The 20,265-nt window shown below is 50.6% G+C and overlaps 1 protein-coding gene across 1 annotated transcript in view; it reads left to right on the top strand.

Annotated features, from left to right (window-relative positions):
- The first annotated feature begins 19,307 nt into the window (after positions 1-19,307).
- Positions 19,308-20,265, top strand: part of PRDM13 (PR/SET domain 13) — a 7,299-nt gene continuing 6,341 nt past the window's right edge. Inside the window, exon 1 of the mRNA XM_026059289.1 lies at positions 19,308-19,448. Coding sequence (XP_025915074.1) covers positions 19,308-19,448 — 141 coding nt within the window. The remainder of the gene's footprint in view (positions 19,449-20,265) is intronic.

Raw genomic sequence — 20,265 nt, 5'->3', positions numbered from 1 at the left:
AAAATTCAAAGATACCATTTATACAAAAAAAGCATGCTATTTCTGTGGAAAACAGAGGATCACAGCATTATATAATACTGGAGATCACCAAAATGGATACTCAGAGGTACCTATTTATATGATATATGAAACAGAATAATGCAGGTTTCTTCGCCTTCCCTAGACCATCCTTGACAAAATTATTGATCTTTATTGACATATCATTCAACACTGCTAATTACTAGATATGGAGTCTCTGTTTTGAACTTCAGTAGAATCACCACACCTTGCTTTCAAAACAGCCTAGTGGAACCAAAATGCGTTCTGTCACAATTAAATATTTAACAAGCATCTCTTGGTGCTGCATGGTTATGTCATGATGCATCCTGGACATTAAAAATTTGCCTCACCTAAAAGAGTTTACCGTGCACCCCTTAGTTTATTTGTGCTCTAATTTCCCAGACAGACAAGTCACTAAAAGGGTGGCAATAGCTCTTTGAAATTCTTCCTTTTAAAAAATGCTCTCCTGCATGGTGTTCTTCCAGTGTTTGAATTCTGTACTAGCCTGCTCCTAATTTCTCATGTCTGTAGGGATGGGAATTATAAAGGCTTGTCCAGATAGTGCCTGGAGTGCATTACTGGGCCTTGTTTCTGTTCCCACAAGCTCAGAGGGTGCCCTGGAAAGGACAGCACGTGCTAGAATAACCCTGAACCTTCTTTAATTTATTTTGAAGGTTAAACAAACTCTTGTGGAACAACAGGGTATGATCACAAAGGACAGCTTATTTCCATTTGCCTGCTTCCTTTTGTCTGCTTCTGTCATAAAAATGGAAAAACAGAAAGAACAGAACCCTTACCTACTCGGTTTAAGCATGGTGGGTTTTCCAGTTTTAGAAACAAGTTAGTTTTGTGTATAAGCTTCTTTCTGTGCCCAACTACAGTCTATGGTCAGGCACTTGAAAGAAGTCCTGGGCTTTAGAGAACTGAGCTCTCTCCTGTAAAATAATGTTTCCTGAATTGGCTTTGCACTAAAGATCCCGTTTCACAGTAACTGATAAGTAGTAGTTGCACTTTGAAATAGCAGATTAAATAAAATTTCTTTATGGATGGTAAGTAAATAACTAAGACCACTTATTTCTCTTGCTTTGTCCCCACTGCACCTAAATTTCCCTTTATCTTACCTGTTCCCTCAGTTCAGGGCTCTGCTTGCTCTGTGCTGGAGTTTTCCTCCTTTGGAGAGGGCCTCTGCAGGCAGATATCTAAAGTTGTATAGGGAGAATTTGGGCCTAAATCCTTTGCTTTCTTTTCATGTTCTTTATTGTGATGATAAATGAAACTGGCTCCCAACTTTCTAAATGGAATCTGAGCTGTCTTTTTCTATATACTGTAGGGAAAACAGCATAAAACCAGAAGCTGTAGGTCCTGGTACATACACAACAACACGGATGGGGTACTGCCATGAGGATAACGTTGGAGAGAGGGAGGATGGATACCTCTCCATTTCTTCAAGCAGTACTACCACTAGGGGAAGTATACCTGATCTTTGCAGTGAGACCAGTAAAAAAAAGTGCCTATTTATAAAGGCTGAAGGGACCATAGGTGAATACTGACAGAATCAGCAGGAGCACACAGTCACTTAGGGACCCAGAATAAGGCTGCTGTGACTCATGCTGTTGCAGTCCAAGTATCTATATTTCTATCACACTTTTCCTAAAAGCCTGCTCAAAATTTGGGGGGGGGGAGGTAAGGGAAGGGGTCATTAACACTGTTTTGCAACTAGTTTCAGACATTTTTAGAGTGGTGACATGGCACAAGCAAGGTGGTAGGACACTGTGAATGCAGTTGTGCTGTATATTGACTCACAGAGTGAGGCATGTGAAAAGGAGACCTTGAAATTTGGTCAGCGAGAGCACTCGAGGGTCTATAGGTAAACAAAAAGGTTAAGCAAAGAAAGCTGGCACACTGTGTGGAAAAGCTGCTGAAGGACTACTGAAATATTTTAGTTTACTGATAGCTCTACCCCATGTTTGGTGCTACCAGCGGTTACATTCATCAGTTCCTCCATACGTTCCCCTTTCCTCCCCAGGAGGTCTATATAAAAGTGAGCATTAAGTAAGTCACTCCTGGATGCCTTGCCCATTTCCATACCCTCTACTGCAAAATCAACAGTCTAACTTAGTTATCCCTAATGGAGACTCTTACATGGTAGAATCTAGATCCAATATTTGGGAGGTTATTTTCTTTCCTTCCCAATATAGAGACATATATGTACGCACACACTCTTATACATAGATGGGTGCATGTATTTATTCATCCTGCAAGCCTAATTGTCAGGGCTGAATGTGGGTCAGAAAAAGGCTGCTGAGCCACTAGACAGAAAGACGGCTGGCAGCTGGCAACACTCCCGGGAGAGCTGTCGCCTCGTGGCCTCCCCGCTCCCCCAGGAGCCCCGGCCGGTGGCTCAGGCCTCTTCCTGCACCCACAAAACTTAGCAGAGTTTCTGTTGCTGGTCACAGCAGGAGCAAGAAGTGCTCCCACAGGGCAGCTTCTTGGCAAGGTGAAGTAACTCCTGGCTTATCCTACTGGGAAGACTGTGCTTAGTGCTAATGGCTGTCAAAACCTGCGAGCACAAACAGACTATTTTTGCTTGGTCTGAAAAAACTGATTTGTTCTAAAATGTAGTTATGCCTTGGCTGTCTGCAAGCAGCGTACTGTGTGAAGAGCAGCCCACTTGCTCCCTAGGGGTCCTCCTCATAGTGGGCAAACTCTCCCCGGCTCCATCCACCACTTCAGACATCTCCCTCAGCTTCACCTGTCTGAACTGAGAGCCTGTTTTCAGAGCCACAAGTAAAGATCCCTGCAAGGTGGCCAAGAAAGCCATCACCAATAATCAAGGAAAAGGCTCCATTCAGCAGAATTTAGCATAGGAGATTTATATATATTCAATGAGCAAATCATTGAAAATCTAATAAATGCAGTTCCTTACTGGGAATCTCTTGGAATATGCATATATATATATATATATATATATATGGCATTGTGCTAGGCAAAGGTGTACCTAGAGGTATATAGGTATATAAGTGTATACATATATGTACACACATATATATGTATACATATATGTGTAGGGGAACCTGAATGCTATCTTGATGCTCTCATGAAAGAGATGCTCTGTGAATGTCTCCCTCTGTCCCTGCAGCATACAGGGCATCCTTTGTTTGGGCAATGCCAAGGAACTGGCAGCAGCTGGGGACTGGAAGCAGTAAACCAAGAATTTCCGAGTACCGGGAGCAGTGAGAAGCACACAGTGGTTGTCCTTAGACTGACTAAGTACTCCTGAAAGGCAGTTTAGACCCTGTCCTGCAGGACTCTGCAGTGATCTGTTACTGGTGGCGTAGCTAAGACACTGAAGATGCTGCGGAACCATGAAGCGGAAAGGGAAGATGCATGGGAAAAGTTGGAGACAGTGGTGTTTGCAGATCCTGGGCTTTGCTGGGGGAATTAAACACTTATGTCCTGACATGCCAGAGAGAGACTAGGTTTGAGACCTTAGGTAGCAATTTGGGGGCTGAGGGATGAGGTAGGGAAGAAAGAATTTGCATACCATGGCTGTATTTCCTTTACTTCTCACGCAGAACTTAGTGAAAGGAAAAAAGGTGATGGAAACTGGGAGTTAAGTTCTGTGGGGTTTTTATGTGTAGCTCTCTGGCCTGACATCTTTCTCCAGAAAAAACATCCAGACCAGCAGAACTGCTGAGCATATGAAAATTCAAAACTCYGCGAAGGGGTTAGGGCTCCTCTCAGCTGGGGCGTGCTGGTGATGCCCACTGCAGGCCAGGGGGTCCTGCCAGGTGGGGTGGAGCCATGCGGCCGTGTTACATGCAGCAGGGTGATGGCCGAGCACCGTTTTCTGTGTTTCTTGGAGGATGTGGATGTTGCTGCGGCTCCATTTCCCCGGCGACCCAGCTGGGGGTGCTTTCCTGGGCAGGGGCATCGCAAGGTGCGGGCAGGGCTGTGCTTTTTCCCCTTATGTTGCTTTGCAGCCTTTCTCTTCCAGGAGCTGTGCGGAGGATCACACTATTTACCGTGTCCTCTCAGTGTGTTTCTGTCAAACCGGGAAAATGAAGATTTCATGAAACAGATGTGCAGTGCTGCTGCACGTGCCCATGTCTCCTGCTCAGCCCCGGACCTGGCTGCTGCTCTGAGGGACACTGAGATACAGGATGAAGGAATTGCAGCCAAGAACCTGAAGGTAAAATTGTACTTCATCGTGTTTGTAAGATGAAATTATCTGTCAGCTCTTGCTAATCTTTTCTCTCTCTGCCCCCCTAATAAAACCTGTCAGAAACATATTGAATATACTTACTAGTCCATAGCTAGATATAAATATACACAGGATAGTTGGATAGGTTCTTTTTTTACAAAATAAATGTTTCTTCCAATCCACATGTTTTAAATAGCATAAAAATGATTGAAGGATAATGCACATTCTGTTTTTTTCATAGCTTTTCTGCCATAGTTCCAAATGTAATATTTCTTTTGGCCCTTTTCCTTAGTCGCACGCAAAAATTAGTTGCCAGTGCTCCCATGTTTTTATACATGTTTACATATTCATCTAATAACTGAAAACAGTATGTATCTTCTCGCAGATCTGACAATAAGCATTCGTGTTTGCTCTCTTCTATTTAATTTCCCCTCGGGAAATGAGTGAGTGGTACAAAACCAGATTTCTTGACTTTAATCAAGCTTCCACAAAACATGCTGAGAATGCGAGACATTTCAGGGAAGCAATGGGAAACTGCAAAAGAAGTGTAAGTGGAATTGAAAACCCCTTCCAGCTTATGCTATGTCACTTCTAATGGAAGCCTTTGTTATGATTTCACTACATTAGGTAATGTGACAGATGTCTGATATTTTTTCCAATAATGGTGGTCTTTCAGGCTATATTTTGCAAGGAGGGAGGTGTGGTGGAGGAGTGGTGACTCTGGATGTGACCCCAGGCCAAACTGGTAGTAAGTATCCACAGATAATGTTTATACATATGAAGTAAAAATTCAGCTGTTCATTAATGTTAATGTTCATTAACATATCTGAACATAAGGATACTGTTTTTCTTGATCGACAATTTTAGAGCAGATGATTTATAGTGGAGCATTTTTTTATTTGAASCCCCCCCMCACACACACACATCAAAAAAACAAAAAAAGAAAAAGACACTTGCAAAGGCAACTATTTACTGTTGCTTATAGAGAGCATTCAGGATCATTTATTAGATTAGGAAAAGACTTTGAAATGATTATGGCTCGGTTTACAGCACGAGGATAAACAACGAGAGACAGAGGCATTATTACGGCGATCAGATTTATTGTTCGAACTCCTTGGCAAGGGTAGCTCCAAATCGCTGTTTTAGAAAGCTGCTCTCAGCCACCTCCTCCCAACCTGCATTTAAAATCATTTAAAAAAATCGCCAGCATTCCCACAGAGCAGCCAATTATTTCAAAGGATTTTCATTTCTGGGTCACAAACGCTCTAGCATTTAACCCCAACTCCGCTCACGAAGACATTCACAGCAGAAACATATGCAGTGCTGAGTATCAAATCAGTGTCGTGTTGGTTTGATTTTTATTTATTTATTTTCTTTAGTGCTCTGGCCAGCTAGAAATGCGTTGCCTCCGCCGGCGGCTCGGGGTTGGCGCGCAGAGGATGCCCCGGCCCCAGCGTGCGGGGCAGCATCCCGGGCAGCTCCCGCGGCCCAGGCTGAGCAGGGCTTTAAACTGTCCTTAACCGCTTGGGAGCAATTTAGGTCAAACTGCCGTCGGTGGCTATTCATTCATATGGGGACTACGTCCCGTTAGGGAGGACTTTCCCCCTGGAAAGGTCAAGCTTCCAACGTAAAATCCAGGCCCCAGTGAAAAGATATTCGGCGGATTGCCATCCCCCCCCCAAAAAAAAAAAAAAAATCCCGGAACTGAGCAGAATTTTGGCTTCCTCTTTCCCTCTTTTAGTGCTACGAAAGGGAAGGGGCAGAAGAGCTGAGCYCGAGAGCAACACGGGGAGGAGACTGAGGTCTCCGAGCAGGCTGCACCTCGCAGGTAGCGCTCGCCTCTCGCACCCATTCAATTAAATTGATATTAAGCTGCCGTGGGCGGTGAGAGACGTCTCCTGAGGTCGGGAAGCTGCCGCCAGCCCCGCGCTCATCGTCCCGGAGCCGGAGCCGCCGCTCTTGCCACCGCAAGCTTTCCGGGGCCACCTCCACACCCTGAACACGGTCCTGATAAAAGCGAATCTGACCCAAAGCTGTATGTTTTTATGCTGCTCTCTTGACCTTTTAGGAGAAAAGGAAGATGCCGTGAGAAGGGATGAGAGCGGACCGCGGGACCTGCCGCGGTGCACTGCTGCACAACCCCGCATCCCTCCGCGGCTTGCACAGGGGCCGGTGCCACCTCACCGGGACCTTCCCTTGCTTTCTCGGTATTCCTCAAGGTTTTCATTCAGTAAGTCCATTCCCCCTTGAGAACAGCTGGGACAGAGCACAGATGCAGGGAGCAGGGGTGCCCATGGGCTCGGCCCTGCCAGCTCCTCCGCCTCCCGCCCCGCGGTGTCCCCAAGCCGCCCGGATCTGCAGACCTGTTATGTCGCTTTTATTAAATTGGATAACATTATGAGCATGCATTTCTTGCTTGACTCGGTTCTTTTTCTGCGTCGCGGGATTGCTGAAGCCGGGCTTTCTGCACGATTTCGCAGAGGTATTTGTTAACCTTTAAGTAACCTGGCAGATAGGATGGGGTTTTGCAGCTCCGAGCCCCGCACTGGGAACCTTTCCTCCTACGGCGGAGCCTAACCCGAGGAGAAATTCCCTCCCGACAAGTCACTAACATTACCGGAGAGAAATGAACAGAAAACAGAGAAGCAAATTATTTAGTTGCATCTTCAATAGATCACGCTTGAGAGAGGCATTTCTTTCCGAAGGAAGACTCCACGTTGCCCTATTCCGCCTTATTCCCGTCTGTTAAAAAACGGTTTCTCTCCAACCTAGAAGCTCAGATTAGATTTCTGGGGACAATCCAGCTATTGCTGTGTTACAGTTTTCCTGTTTATATTCCCACAGACAGGTTGCAGCGCGTTACCTGTGTGTGTGTGCGTGAGTGTGTGTGTACACGGCAAGAGCTCTTTTCCGCTCTGTTTTGCAGATTCTCGAGGGGAGTTTGAGAAACTGTCACCTTTCAGCCCAAGATTTCAAACACGTCTAGCACAGCCCGCAGGAAACCCCACAGTTTTTTGGGGGCCGGCTCCGGAGGGCAGGGGCGCGGGGAGCTGCAAGCCTGCAGCTGCAAACCTGCGCGGCCGCGGTACTGACCCTCGCGCCGGCTTTTGGCTGCTTTTTCCTCCAGTACCCCTCCGCCAAGGCGGAGTGCCCGCCGGTCCCTTCTTGCTGCCCCGCTCCGCGCCGCCTGCGCTCCCGCGGAGTGGCCGCGGCCGTCGCTGCTGCGGGCTGAGCGCCGGCGATGTTGATATTTATAGAAAATGAGGGCTCGCTGTGACCACCGGCACCATGGTGCGGGGTGACAGCTTCAGGTGCTCCCTGACGAAAATCCAGTTATTTCTCCTCCTGGGAACTCTTCCCATGAGACAGAAGCTTTTTTTCCCTCTCTCTCTCTCTCGGAATTTCAGGAACATAGCAAATCTTTTCGCTTTCTTCGCAAGGTAAAGAGCTAGTGGAAAATCTCGACACACAGGCTGCGGGACACCCTTTCCAAAATAAAGGGTGCCCGGGCGTTGCCGGGGCTGCGCGGCGCCCCGCGGCCAGCATCGCGCAGCGGCCGCCTGTGCGGTCGGAGCTGGCGCCCGCGTCTTTAAGTGGGGCCGAGAGCAAAGTACTGAAGGGTGCCCGGGGCGTTGCGCGAGCGTCAAATGCCCTGAGAAAGCTCCCTCGAAGGCTGATTAGGGATATCTGAGCCACCAAATATTTGCTTCTCCCTCTTTCCCTCCGCACATGGTTGCATTCGTGGTGGGTCCAGTCCCGCACGCGTCGGAGAGTGGTTTCTGTACCGCCGGATCAGCCCTAAAACCCAGCGGCTAAACCCACTGCAGAGCTAGTACGGGCTCTGCGAAAGCTTTTCTCGGCCCCAGTTGAACGCGCACGCTTGTATTTTTCCTGCAAACATCTCGAGACACGGGGTTAAACACAAAGGTGGCAAATCTCTCTTCAGGAGAAATACCTATACAGCAGGCATCGTAATTTAACTTTAAAACAGGTCACTCTAAACAAGGAGTTGATTTGAATCTGGTATCTTGAGTGTGGCTTATTTCAAATTTGATTTTAAGAAGGGTTCATTCTACAAAGAATTTAAGGAGGTCAGTTTATTAAAAAGAGAGAGAGAGGGAGAGAGGGAGAAAGAGAAAAAAAAAAGCCGTGGTAAAAATAATCAAGAAGGAAAAGGATTTTTCTTCCTAGTTTTGAAAAGGATAATACTACAGTATGTGCGCGCCCGTATTTTTGCGTGTCGGAGTGATAGAGAGAGAAACTTTGAGGTTAATCTGTCTTCTTCTTCTAAACACGCATTTAAATATTTAAGCTTAAAGATGATGACACTGGAGAAGCAGAAGGCAGCGGTCCACAGGCAATTCGACAAAAATACTGAATAATTTTATTTAGAATTTATATTTAATAGAACAAACAATGAATAAAAAGAACAACATTAAATCTGGAGACTGTAACAAAAATCATTCCCGACAGATGACACGTACAAGTTTCTTTGGTTTCGTAACTACAAAGCTGTCAAAACTGATGCATATTTCAGTGTCAGAAAATATAATGCCGAAATGAAGAGAAGGAAAAGGGCTGTGCTTCTTGATGTACTTTAAAATGAGTCCTAGATGGCTTCAGCCTCCGTTATTCTGCATATCTAAGCCGAACAGTTTCTTGTTTTAAATATCTGTACTGCGTTAAAAAAAAAAAGTCAGGTGACTTTAAACAGGAACCAGAGGAAGACCTTTCAGTTTGTCAAATTCATTAGAGAGCTGCATACACTAGACGAAGATGCGTTTTCTTCCCCTACTTTCCGCCACCACCAACAATTTCACCATGAGGGGATGTTTACCAGAGTGTAACGAACAGTTTCTGAAGGCTGGATTTTTGCAAAAGTTATATTTTTTTCCTTGCTGATAGTCATATCTTGAAAAGCAGAAAATGATGAAACCCTTTACAACGTTATACGCGCTCATTAGGAAGTCATCTCTCTTACAGCCCTTTCTCCTCTTACCGGCAAAACCTATCTCTTTCTCCATTTAGGTTGCTACCAGCCAGCCAGCAAGCTCTGCCTTGCTCTCTGGTGCCGCTGCAAAGGGAGATCTTCCTTCCAGCGGCTACCACTTTTTCATCCCTTTCTCTCTCTCTCTCTCTCTCCTTCTCTTCCATGCCAATGGGTTATTCCCCTAACTCTCCTCAAATCAAGGGCTGAACTCCGTGGGAGCCTAACAGGTGAGACCCTCATCGTTTTAATTCCCTCGGCTCCACAAAGCGACTGCACGGCCGTTTGCAGCAGCAGCGGGAGCGGCCGGGCCCCGGGGCTGCGGCTGGGGCCGGGGCCGCCGGGCGAGTCCCGTCGGGCCGCCGCTTCCCCCCGCGGTGCCTCCGTGTCCCCGCTTGTAAACCGGCAGGAACTGCACTTGCTTCTCCCGAGGTGCTTTGGCATCCTCTGCCAATGGAAAAAAAAAACATCCGCGCCAGCTATGCCGTTGCTGTTACTGTAATATAGCGCTCTCCCTCAGGGGGAAGATTTACAGAAAATTAAGTGCCTCATTTCATAGCTGCGACTCCTCTGAAAACACAGGGCTGATGTTAGAAGAGATGACAACCCCCGCCCCCCCTCCCCGTGAGCTCTTGAGGAAAACATAACAAATTTACACTGTTTATAAAGATCTTTTTCGCCTCGAATCAAGCTAAACGCTGCAGCGGGGTCCTTTGAGCAGGAGGAGAGCTTTGCGGGATGCGCGCTCTGGTTATGTGCTTTAGCTTCGTGTCTCGTTGCACAATTTACTCCGGGAAGAGATTCAGGGTCGGACTTGTGTCTGTCAAGTTGACAGAAGGGAGAGAAGGGAGTCTGTGGAAACGGTCAGAGAAAGGGACTCTAGGCATGTTTAGAAAACAAACAAACAAAAAAACCCCAACAAAACAAAACCCAGGCTGAAATTAAAAGTCAATAGCAGTTTGCCTGTCTAAAGACTGAAGGACCAGGTGATTTAGGTGGTACAACCACTATCTTTACAGTACCACAGCCTGACTCAGAAGAAGTTCAGATTGGGTTATAGCTCTATAAACTGAATTGCTGGGCATATTTTTAATGAAGGAAGACAGGGAGGGAGGAAAGCGCTTTCTAATCCTTCGCAGTGATGCTCGCCAGAGTACAAGAGCAAGACAGTTCCTCAGCACCGTGTAGACCTTTACAGATGTTTTCTAGCAGATTTATCCAGTGTGTATTGGCTGTCTGTTTACAACATGCTTTTTCATAAGTCACAGACATGTCTCTTGACCACTTGCCCTTTGCCCACTCCAGCCACACCGTCACCTAACCGCGTACCCCACTCCAGCCAGGCATTTCTCCTGTGGCTCGGTGGGTGATGCTCTCTGTGGGCCGCGGGTCGGGCCTGCTCTCCTCCGCCTGAGCTTTTCTTGCCAGCCCTGAGCACCTCAGGGAGGTCCAGGGAGAGGGAAAGGAAGGGCCTTTCTCCCCACGCTGCTCTCATAAAACTCATGGAAACTTCATCTGGAAAAGAAGGGACAAACAATAGCCTTAGTATGTATATTTATAAATAAATATATATGTGTGTGAATATACACGCACAAATACATACCCAGATGCATACATATGGATACATAGGTGTACCTGTGGATATGCATGTGATACATATGTATATGGCAGCTCTGCCAGCTCTGTGCAGCTCTGCATTTAGCACAAGCAACTCCCTGCCTGCGGCAGGGTCCCTTGGGCACCCCTCCCTCTCCGCGCACCCCGAGAGCAACGGCTCGCCAGCCGCCCAGAGCACCGTGCGGCCTAGACAGCGGGCGGCCTGGCAGGGCCCACGGCTGGCCTTGCACCGGCGACACCACGGCTGCTGCCAGGTCCCCGGTTAGTGGGGGCTCAGGGGACCCCACGGGTGCGGCGGAGCCCGCGGGTGGGGGTGCCCGGTGTTCCCGACTTTGAGCCGCGCTGTTTTTTTTCTCCTAGACACAGCAAAGCTTTAGCATGCGGAAACAGGTGCGGGAGAGCTGCAAAGCACGGGGGGGACACCTCGGGGAGCTGGGCAGGGCAGGCGGGAGCGGGCTGCGGAGGAGCTGCGGCCGTGCGGAGGGCGAGGTGATGGAAGTGGGGTTAGGCAGCGGGCGGGACGGGGGGCACCTGCCCCGCGGCGGTGTTTCCCTGCTCGGGATGCCCCGGCCCCGGGCGGCTCTCGCTCCGCAAAATCCGCTCGCACTTACCCCGAGAAAAGCAGGGGAGGAGCGCTGCTTAGCAGCGCGGCGTCATGCTTTGCCTTTTTATTTAAACAACGCCGAGAGAATAAACAAACAACTCTGTCTGGGGTCGGAGGCATGTCAGGGCTGTGTATTCCTCTCGCTCCCTAGCCAGGGCGTTTGAGGAGAAATTGTGTCACGGATTTCTGCCGGGCTCAGCGACAGCAAGGCCAGCGCGGCTCCCCGAGCCTAGCCGCGCCGCCGTGGGTGGATGTGCCCTTCACCCGAGGCAGCCAAAGGGAGCCCGGCTCCTCCCGCCGCCCTGACTTCCCACTCCTTGTCTTGCAGAAAAATTAGCAGCAAGGATCCCAGAGTGAGCAGATGGGAGCAGTTGGTGCTCCCCTCTCTGGCGATGGGGAGAGGAGGTGCGGATGGTTCAGCTTTCGGCCACTTTGCTCTGCCCTTGCTGGGCTGCTGCAGACGCCCTGTTCAGGGTCTGTGAGTCTCCTGTAAGTCTCTTAAACCTCCACTTACGGGGGAAATGTAAACCCGACCCAGAGAATTGCTACGGCACTGGTTAGTTAAGTGCTTGTTTTGAGACTTCAGAAAAACTGTAAAAAAACCTCTGTGAAACACAGTGTCATACTGCTGCATCTGAGGTCAGCAGGACTTTATATGTCACATCCCAGTCCAGTTGTGCTCTGGAAAGAGGATACTGGGCACTCCCTGGGTTTGATCATGGTCTCCTGCCCTCTCCCTACCTGTGCAGACCTACCCCATCATCGTGCCCACGTAAATACCCGGGATTATCGTCTGCCCTCGGGGCGCAGGCAGGAAGTTTCCCTCTGCTACGGACTAGCTGCTTTCCCCCTTTCAGAGTCCCAAACCTACCGTTCTCCGCACAGCGCCGTGGGATTTCTCATGCGGAGGGGACACCGAGATCTTTACTCCCGAGGAAAGGCTGCCGGCAGCCCCGACAGGAGCTGGCGAAGTAGCGGGTCCCGGCACGATGCCCGCGCCCCGGCCTGCGCGGGGCCGGCGGGGCCCTCCCGGACGCGCCGTCGGGGCTGACCGGGGTCCCGGGGGCGGCAGCGGGGCGCAGTGCGGGGCGTGCGGCCTCTCTAGGGCACGGGCTATGCCTCCAGCAGGCAGCCAGGCTCGCCGGGGACACGGCGGGGGACAAAACCACGCTGCCGCGGTGGTGGATGAAGTAGCCTCTGCAAACAAAGGCCCTGTTACTTGGTACGGGCTCTTCTTCACCGGATTATGATTGCCTCCAGAGCGGTTAAACATCATCTTTCTAATGGCCGACCGTGGTGTTTAAAACTTATTAACCTAAGCAATACTTTTATCGCCACGTGCGCTTTCGGGACGCGGGGATGCCGCATTCAGATGACTGCACACCCAGATTGGTCACAGTCTGAAGGCCAGACTTTAGGTTTGAGTGTTACTCCTTGCTACGGCTCAAGCGAACACAGAGCTTTTAGCTACAGGATACTTTGCACTTCTAGGGTGACTTGTATATATCAGGCAGGCGGATGGATAGAGGGGCAGACAGAGGGATGGATGGATATGGACCTCGAGCAGCTTTGTGTTTAAAGGTGAAATACGTATTATTTAGCAAAGGGTTTAGGTATTCGCATGCTGCCGCGTAGGGGGCACCTAATGATTATGAAGGCGGCTGTTGAGTGACATTAGTCTCAGAGCTGAAATCGTTGTGCACAGGAACACTGTCTTCTCACCTGTGTCATTTTTGTAGGAGAAACAAAGAAGGATGCTGCTCCTGAACATTCCTGCTCACTTTCAGCTTCCCTCCCTCCCTGCCTGATGCCCCTGGCCCCTGTCGCAAGGTCCAGCCTTGAGGTAATGAGAGCAACATATTAGCTCCCGACGAGGGGCAGGCCTGGTTCAGGCTTTTCCGAAAGGGGCTCGGGGGAGGACAGCCTCTCGGGGACCCCTTGCTGGGTCCCCCCCCTTGCCCCCTTCTCCCCTGCATCCAGTGCCGTGGCCCCGAGGTGGCGGCGGCGGCTGAGGGGCGACATCCCTGGCTGCCCCCAGGCCTGCGCCCTGCCCCTCCGGCGCCCCGGTGTGCGGAGGGGAAAGCACGGGCGTCCAGCCGGGCCCCGGCGCTGGCACAGCGCTGGGAGGGGGCTGCGAGGCAGGGAGCGGCGTCTGCCTGTGATTGAGATGTCCCGTCGATGAATGGTTATCCTCTCCTCTCCCTCCCTCCTTCCCTCCCTCCTCCCCTCCTCCCTTCCTTCCCTTCTTCGCTTGCTCCTTCCTCCTCTCTTCCCTTCCCTCCCTCCCTCTGCACATGACACTCATCTGAGTCCTTGGGCCCAGGGAAAGCATAATGTCCACAGTGCAGGTGCCTTACGGCTTAGAAGACCGAGCTGGAGAAAAGGGTCAGCCGCCGGTTTCGATGCGCACTCCTTGTCCTCGGGCGGCGAGGTGCCTCTCCAGAGGGAGGGTGCCCTCCTGTGGGAGCCCACCACAGCCGGCAGCGCCGAGCACGGGGCTGCGCGGGCGGAGCGAGCGCGTTAGACCCGGCCGGGCCGCTGTGCCGTGCCCGAGGCGCCCGGGCCGAGGCTGGGCCGGGGCGCAGGGCAGCCCCCGGCCGGGGCTGCTCCGCGGGGCGGGCGGCTTGTCTCCTCGGGGCCGAGGGACGGCCGGACGGCGCGACCCGCTGCAAGTTTCCCAGCGAGGTTTTACAGTCCCACCCTGCCCAGCCCCTGCGACCGTGTTTTTGCATTACCTTTGCAAGCCCTAGGAGGAGCCCCGGGCGTGAGGGATCAAAGGTTTGCTTCAGTTTCGGGCCCCCTGCGACGGGAAAGCCCGTCGCCGGCTCTGCCGCTGACCGCGCCTCCGCCTCGCCGCGCTCCGCCTGGCCATCTCTCCCCAGAAGCTGTCACCAGCAGTCGCTGTGCCGGCAGTCCCACAGAGAGACATTAGCCCGGTCATTTTCTGTGTCTCTTTTATTTCCTCAGTTTCTCTCTGAAATCTTTATAAACCTCTCTTTTCTAGGAGGAGTGTCCAGGCGGGTGGAAGTCTGAGCACAATGAAACCTGAGAATTTCTGTCACTCTCTGCATATGGTCCGAAGTGCTTTAATCCCAATTAGGGGCGGCTGACACACGGTCCTATTCATCCCAATCAGCTCTTGAATACATTTGCCTAGAAATGAACTTCACAAATAGACTCTCTCCTAAATGTGCCCAACAGCAAGGAAAATCGAATTGAGTCAGGGGCTCATTCTAAGGCGATCGAGGGAGAAAAGGTATGAATTTATAAGGTACACCGAAACATTGCAATTCAGCAACAAGTTTACTGACTTTTATTTTCACCATGTCAACCGAAAGAACCAAGAGATACGGTGGGGGCTGCGGGGGGAGAATCCGGTTAAAAGGCAACTTTAGACAGACTTTGAATACTTTATACGGCAAGTTTCGCCTCCAATTGAAGCTGGGCTAAAAGACAAAAAATCTCAGACCATACACTGGAATTTTTAACTAGCACAAAATGTGTTTGAATCCGATCTCGACTGAAGCTCGCGATTAACAATAAGAATACCAAATTGAGATCCTGTCATCTGCTGGGGTTCCCATAGAACCTGAATTACTATTCAAAAGCTGCTTTAATATCCCACCCGCATCTCGTCTGCACCGCACAGCTGGTTGGGAGCCGCCAGCTCGGACCGCAGCGAGCCAGCTCCGCCAATCGGCATCACCGCCGTTAGGCGTCCGGGGCACTTAACCATTAGTAATAGCATAATGGTTATTATTATCATTATTAGTGTTTGTTATTTAATAGCAATGAAAAAGGCGGAAAGGAAAAGAAAGGAGAAACGAATGACAAAGGAAAGGAGAGTTGAGAGGGAGCGCAAAACAGAGAGAAAGAGAGAAAGAAGGAAGGAAGGAGGGGAGAGAGAGAGAGAAAGAGAGAAAGAGAGAGAGAGAAAGAATGAAGAAAAGAAGAGAGGGAGAGAGAAGGAGAGAGAGAAAGAAAGAAGAGAGAAAGAAGAGAGAAAATAAAAGAGAAAAGGGAAAGGAAGAGAGGCTCTTAGGCTGTACTRGTCTCGTCGGCTGGTTTAAAGGGCGGTTTGGGGGCGGTTTCCCGGTGCCAGGGTCTCGCAGGCCACCCCGGGCGCCTTGCACCCTCCGCCGTGCCCGCGGCCGTGCCCCGGCCCGCAGCCCGGGGAAAGACCGCCTCTGCGGGGCAAAACCATTTCGGGGAAAGGTCACGCCGGGAGCCGGCGGCTCCGGTTCCCCGCGAGAGTATCGCCTGCTGAATGAACTTGCAGCATTTTGTTAAAGCCGCCACTGTGCCGCTCTCCGGCATAATGAGCCGGGCCCTGTATACAGGCATTCATGCTGGTCTGAATGTAGTGTTGAACCTTCTCTGTGCCGGAGCAGTTTGATGGTTTGAATGGAGCTCCCTGGTGGGACATTGCTCTCTGCAACTGTGCCTCTTTGGATGACTGTTGTTCCTTAACATTCATGCCTCATTATGGGGCAACCTGTTAAATCAGGGAGAACACTGTGCCAAAGTGTTACTCGGGGCACTGGCAGTTCAGCGGTGGGCATAAATAAGGGCTGCCTAGGAAAATAACTTTCATCACATCTCTGGGCAAAAGTGATTTCGCTTTAATGGTGTCTCTAGTAGCCCAGTTTAAGTATATAAAGAGCGATAGTGGAATGTTTTGATTGAGTCTAAACATTGTCTTTGAATAAAGCTGAAACCATGTAATTAATGTGTCTTTTTAATAAGGGACAATACGGTCGTTCAAGCTATTTAATTTCATTTAATTTTCCATCCCATTTGCTCCAAAGGCTGCTTTTACTTTTAACACCCGGCCTTTCATGCTGCATCTTGCTCCAGTGGGCACATTAGATCGGTTTCACCCTTCCTTTTTAGGGAAGGAAAAATAAAAGAAAATGTGGTTCCTTTCCTCTTTTGTGGACAATTTATTTCACTTGGGGAACTTCAACTTTGAGCCACAGGACAGAATAAAAATTGGAGAACTGGTGTGAATGCTTCCAGAGCAAGGGCTTTTCTTTTCTGAGTGGATGGGAACCAGCCAYAATTGGCTATATTAATAAATAACTTTCCTCACAGTCGGCCTTTACATGGTCCTATTGATAAAATTGTTCGCGTGTCGTTCACGCTTTTTGACTCATTAAGGCCTTGGACGGAGCGGCTCCCCAAGCGGAGCAGTAGGGTACCTTGGTCGCCTTAAAAGCCCTCTCTCTACCTCTGCAGCTCTTGGGAATTTAAACTGGGTCTCATCCTAAAGTCGCTAGGCCAGAGGTTATAGGGACATGTTCATGGCTTAAATTTATTGCCCTCAACTTCTTGTTTATCCTTTTTTTCCCCATTCATGCTGCTGATCAAAGGGGTCATCTTCAGTTCCCCACATCCTCTCCCCCCCCTCCCCATCCCTGCTGAAGTGAAAAAGAAATCATCCCATTCCCGGGACGGTCCCTACAATTGCACCCTGGAGAGCCATGATCGATAATCATGAATGCCGCCGCGGACAGGCGCGACATTTATCTCGTGCGTGCGCATATGTATCATCATTAAAACTATATCCATGACCTGCACCGATTTAGTGCCGGCCAGCAACCCCGGAGCAGGCAAGGCGGCGGCAGCGGCCCCAGCCGCTCCGGGCCGCCCCGTCCCGTCCCATCCAGTCCCGTCGGGGCGCCCCGGGCCGCGGCCGGCAGCGGCGAGCCTGCGGGTGCCGCCGAGGCGTGCAGCCCCGCTGCTTCTCAGGCCGAGGAGATGCTGCGGTTTCGGGGCTCGCCCTGAGCGTGTCAATACTCGCCCGTGTCTTCCCGGCGGCAGCTCGCTGGCGTAGGGGCAGGCCGGCAGCGCGCTGTGCGGTTGGGCTGGAGGAAAGCGCAGGCAGCGCAGTCAAGCGTCACCTCAGCGTTAGCACTAACCGGGGAGGCAGCGCTCTACCTGCTCTCCCAGCACCTCCCAGCACCGTGCGGTGCCGGCCCGGTACAAGCTGAGGGGCATCTTTCCGGCTGCAGACTCGTAAGACTCACTGGTTCAAAATTGCTCTTGTCCCCTACGCAGATTCCTGCTGTGCGGTGGCCTTCACTCTCGCGGTGACACTCCTGACTGCGGTAAGCAAATCCAGATTAAAACCCACATTACAATCACATCGAAAGCAACGTGCTAAGGTTTATCCTGCAGAAAGGACTTACTCGAGAAGCGCTTGCTCAGTTAACTAGTACCTATTGTAAGACACCTCTAAGTATAGCTTTTTTTTTTTTTTTTTTACGGTTTGCTGTTGAAATTAGTAGGTCTGACTGTTAGTGAAACTACAGCAAAAGGCCCCATACTTGCAATCGCTTTTGGAAGAAATGGATAAAATCTGTACATGCAACTATCCTTAAGAGCAGAGAGAAATTTTCAGATTTCTTCTTTTTGAACAGTTATAACGTATATAACAGAGAAAACTTCCTAGCAAGAATTAGACAGAGTTATAAAAGCGAAACTGGAAGATCTATTTTTTTTGCTATACTCTTTGGTCTTACAGGCACATCTGGATAGGCGTATGTGCGTAAAAAAACAAAAGTTGCATACTCTTGCTTTTCAGTTCCTTAAAAATTGTTGCGGCTTTTACCCACCCTGAATTACGACTAACTTAATCCCAGAGCTTCGTTTTAGCTTAATCGAAATATTCACAGGAAAAAAGAGGCTTTTAGACACAGTCTGTTCGAATCACTTCGTTCTAGTTTTATTTACAGTCGCTTTTTGTTAGGCTTCACCTTAGAAAAGTAATCTCAATGAAGGCAATTTTGGATGTGGGAGAGGAACCTGTGAATGTATTAAATAAGGAATCCAGCTGCACATTCTATTCGCTAGACGTCTGTGATATCTTCTGGTTGTGTGTTTCTATTTCCTGGCTGTTGTATGCCTCTATTTCCTAATGTGTCTGCCTCCTAATAACACGAATTACACAGTTTCCCTAGTACTCGCAAATGCAGCGGTTTGTGTTCTACAGGGGCTACCGCAGCTCATATTTTGTGCTATTCATCTTACTTAAGGATCAAAGCTGTTCTAAATAGATTACTGGCCTGAAACCAATCCACTGAAATGGTAATATGGTCGTTCTTTTAAAAAAAAAAAAAAAAAAGTGTAGGTATTTTCTGGTGTTTTCCCATCAAGTACCTGCCCAATTTCTGTATGGCACACGCCAGGAATCAATAGAAGTTAACAAGTCCTCAAAACATTCCCCATCTCTTTGTTTAATCTCCTTACAATAAAGCCAAGGGAAGAGAATTAAAAATCTTTGAAGTATATTAAACCTCAAAAGGCTCAGCCAAGTAGACTTAAAATAGTCACTTATTTTCCAAAACTGGTTTGTCGAGGAACAATAAAAGGAAGTAAAATTTATGGAGAAATTATACAGTGGATTTGTCACTTAAAATATCGTAACTGTCTCGGGGACAATACCCCATGCTGAGGATTAATGGTCCCTCCAGACCTTTGATTCACCAGCGCCTTTTCTTTGCCCTTGACAAATTGGATTTTTAGGAATGGGAAGGTCGCCTGGCCCATTGTTTGCTGGCCATTCACAGTGCTTGATTATGCAGGAGGGTTAGGGAAAGGCTCCATGTGACCCTCTTGGATGGGACTCTGCAGCTGCTCGAGGAGAGAAACTCTCTCACCAAACTCTGCGCCCTAGAGCATCCGCCTGCCAAGGGGTCCCCCTCCTGCTCCCATTGAAAAGCCGGCGTGCACACACCGCCGCGTCACTCTGCAGGCGGAGATACGCCTGTGTTCATCCTTCTCTCTGGCTGTCTCTGTCACTCCAGCCCTGTTAAGTACTTTGGGTCCCTGATTGCTCATACCCAGAGGCAGCGATGCAAACGAGCAGGGCTCCGGCCATCAGCGTGAATGCAGAGAGCTGCATCCCAGCTGGACTGCGTCTGGGTCCTGTGCCGGGCATCTTCAAACTGGGCAAGTACCTGTCAGACCGCAGGGAGCCAGGACCCAAGAAAAAGGTATTTTCCTATGGTCTCTCCTGCATCGCTGGACCTTGCTTTTTTCGTTGACTCGGGGGAAGCCCGGGCTTTGGAGAAGAGGCTGCTTTCTCCCCGCTCTCTTCGATCCTCCCTGCTTAGAGTGAGCCAGGAAGAGGAAGGGAAGCGTTTCTAGAGCGTCCCGAGGTTTCTCCGTGCGGCGTTGCTCGCGGGCGCAGACGGAAAAGTCTGCCCGTCCCTGCCCTCTCCCCCTCCTGCCCGGCGCCGGGGGACCCTGCCAGCCCGGCTGGCCCCGTCGCGGCGAGCCCGGGGGACCTGGCGGCTCCCTCGGACGCGGCCCTGCCTTGGAGACAGATCTCCGTGAAAGCGCCCGGCCCGCCCGGCGGCCGCCCGGGGCCCGGGGCTCGGTGCTCGGCGCCCAGTGCCCGGTGCCGGAGGGAGCAGCTCTGGCCGCGGGGCTCCGCTCACCGGCGATCGCCCCTTCCTCGCTCTCTGCGCCCCAGCGCGGAGCCGCCCGGTCCAAACCCGCCGCGTGTCCCCGGCGGGGCCCCCGACCCCGGCCCAAACCCGCCGTCCGCACGGCCCAGGATTTGTCACGGTTTCCCTCTCGCTCCTGGAGCCCCAGCAAAAGCGGGGGCGTGCGGCTTTCACATCCCCCGATTTTTGTCCGGGGGCGGGGACGGCGGGGAATTGCAGGGAGAGGCAGATGGACTGATTTATTTCTATGTTTCGTTAGGGACTCTCTCCGCCCAGTGTCCTCGGCCGCTGGTCCAGCAGGGAAAGAGCTCGCCCCGGAGCCCCCGGAGCCCCCGGAGCGCGGGCTGCGGGGCCGGCCGGG

This window comes from Apteryx rowi, unplaced genomic scaffold, assembly GCF_003343035.1.
Source record: "Apteryx rowi isolate R43461 unplaced genomic scaffold, aptRow1 scaffold_155, whole genome shotgun sequence".
Taxonomy (NCBI): domain Eukaryota; kingdom Metazoa; phylum Chordata; class Aves; order Apterygiformes; family Apterygidae; genus Apteryx; species Apteryx rowi.
The sequence above is the reverse complement of the archived record's forward strand: the minus strand, read 5'-3'. Positions and strand labels throughout refer to the sequence as shown.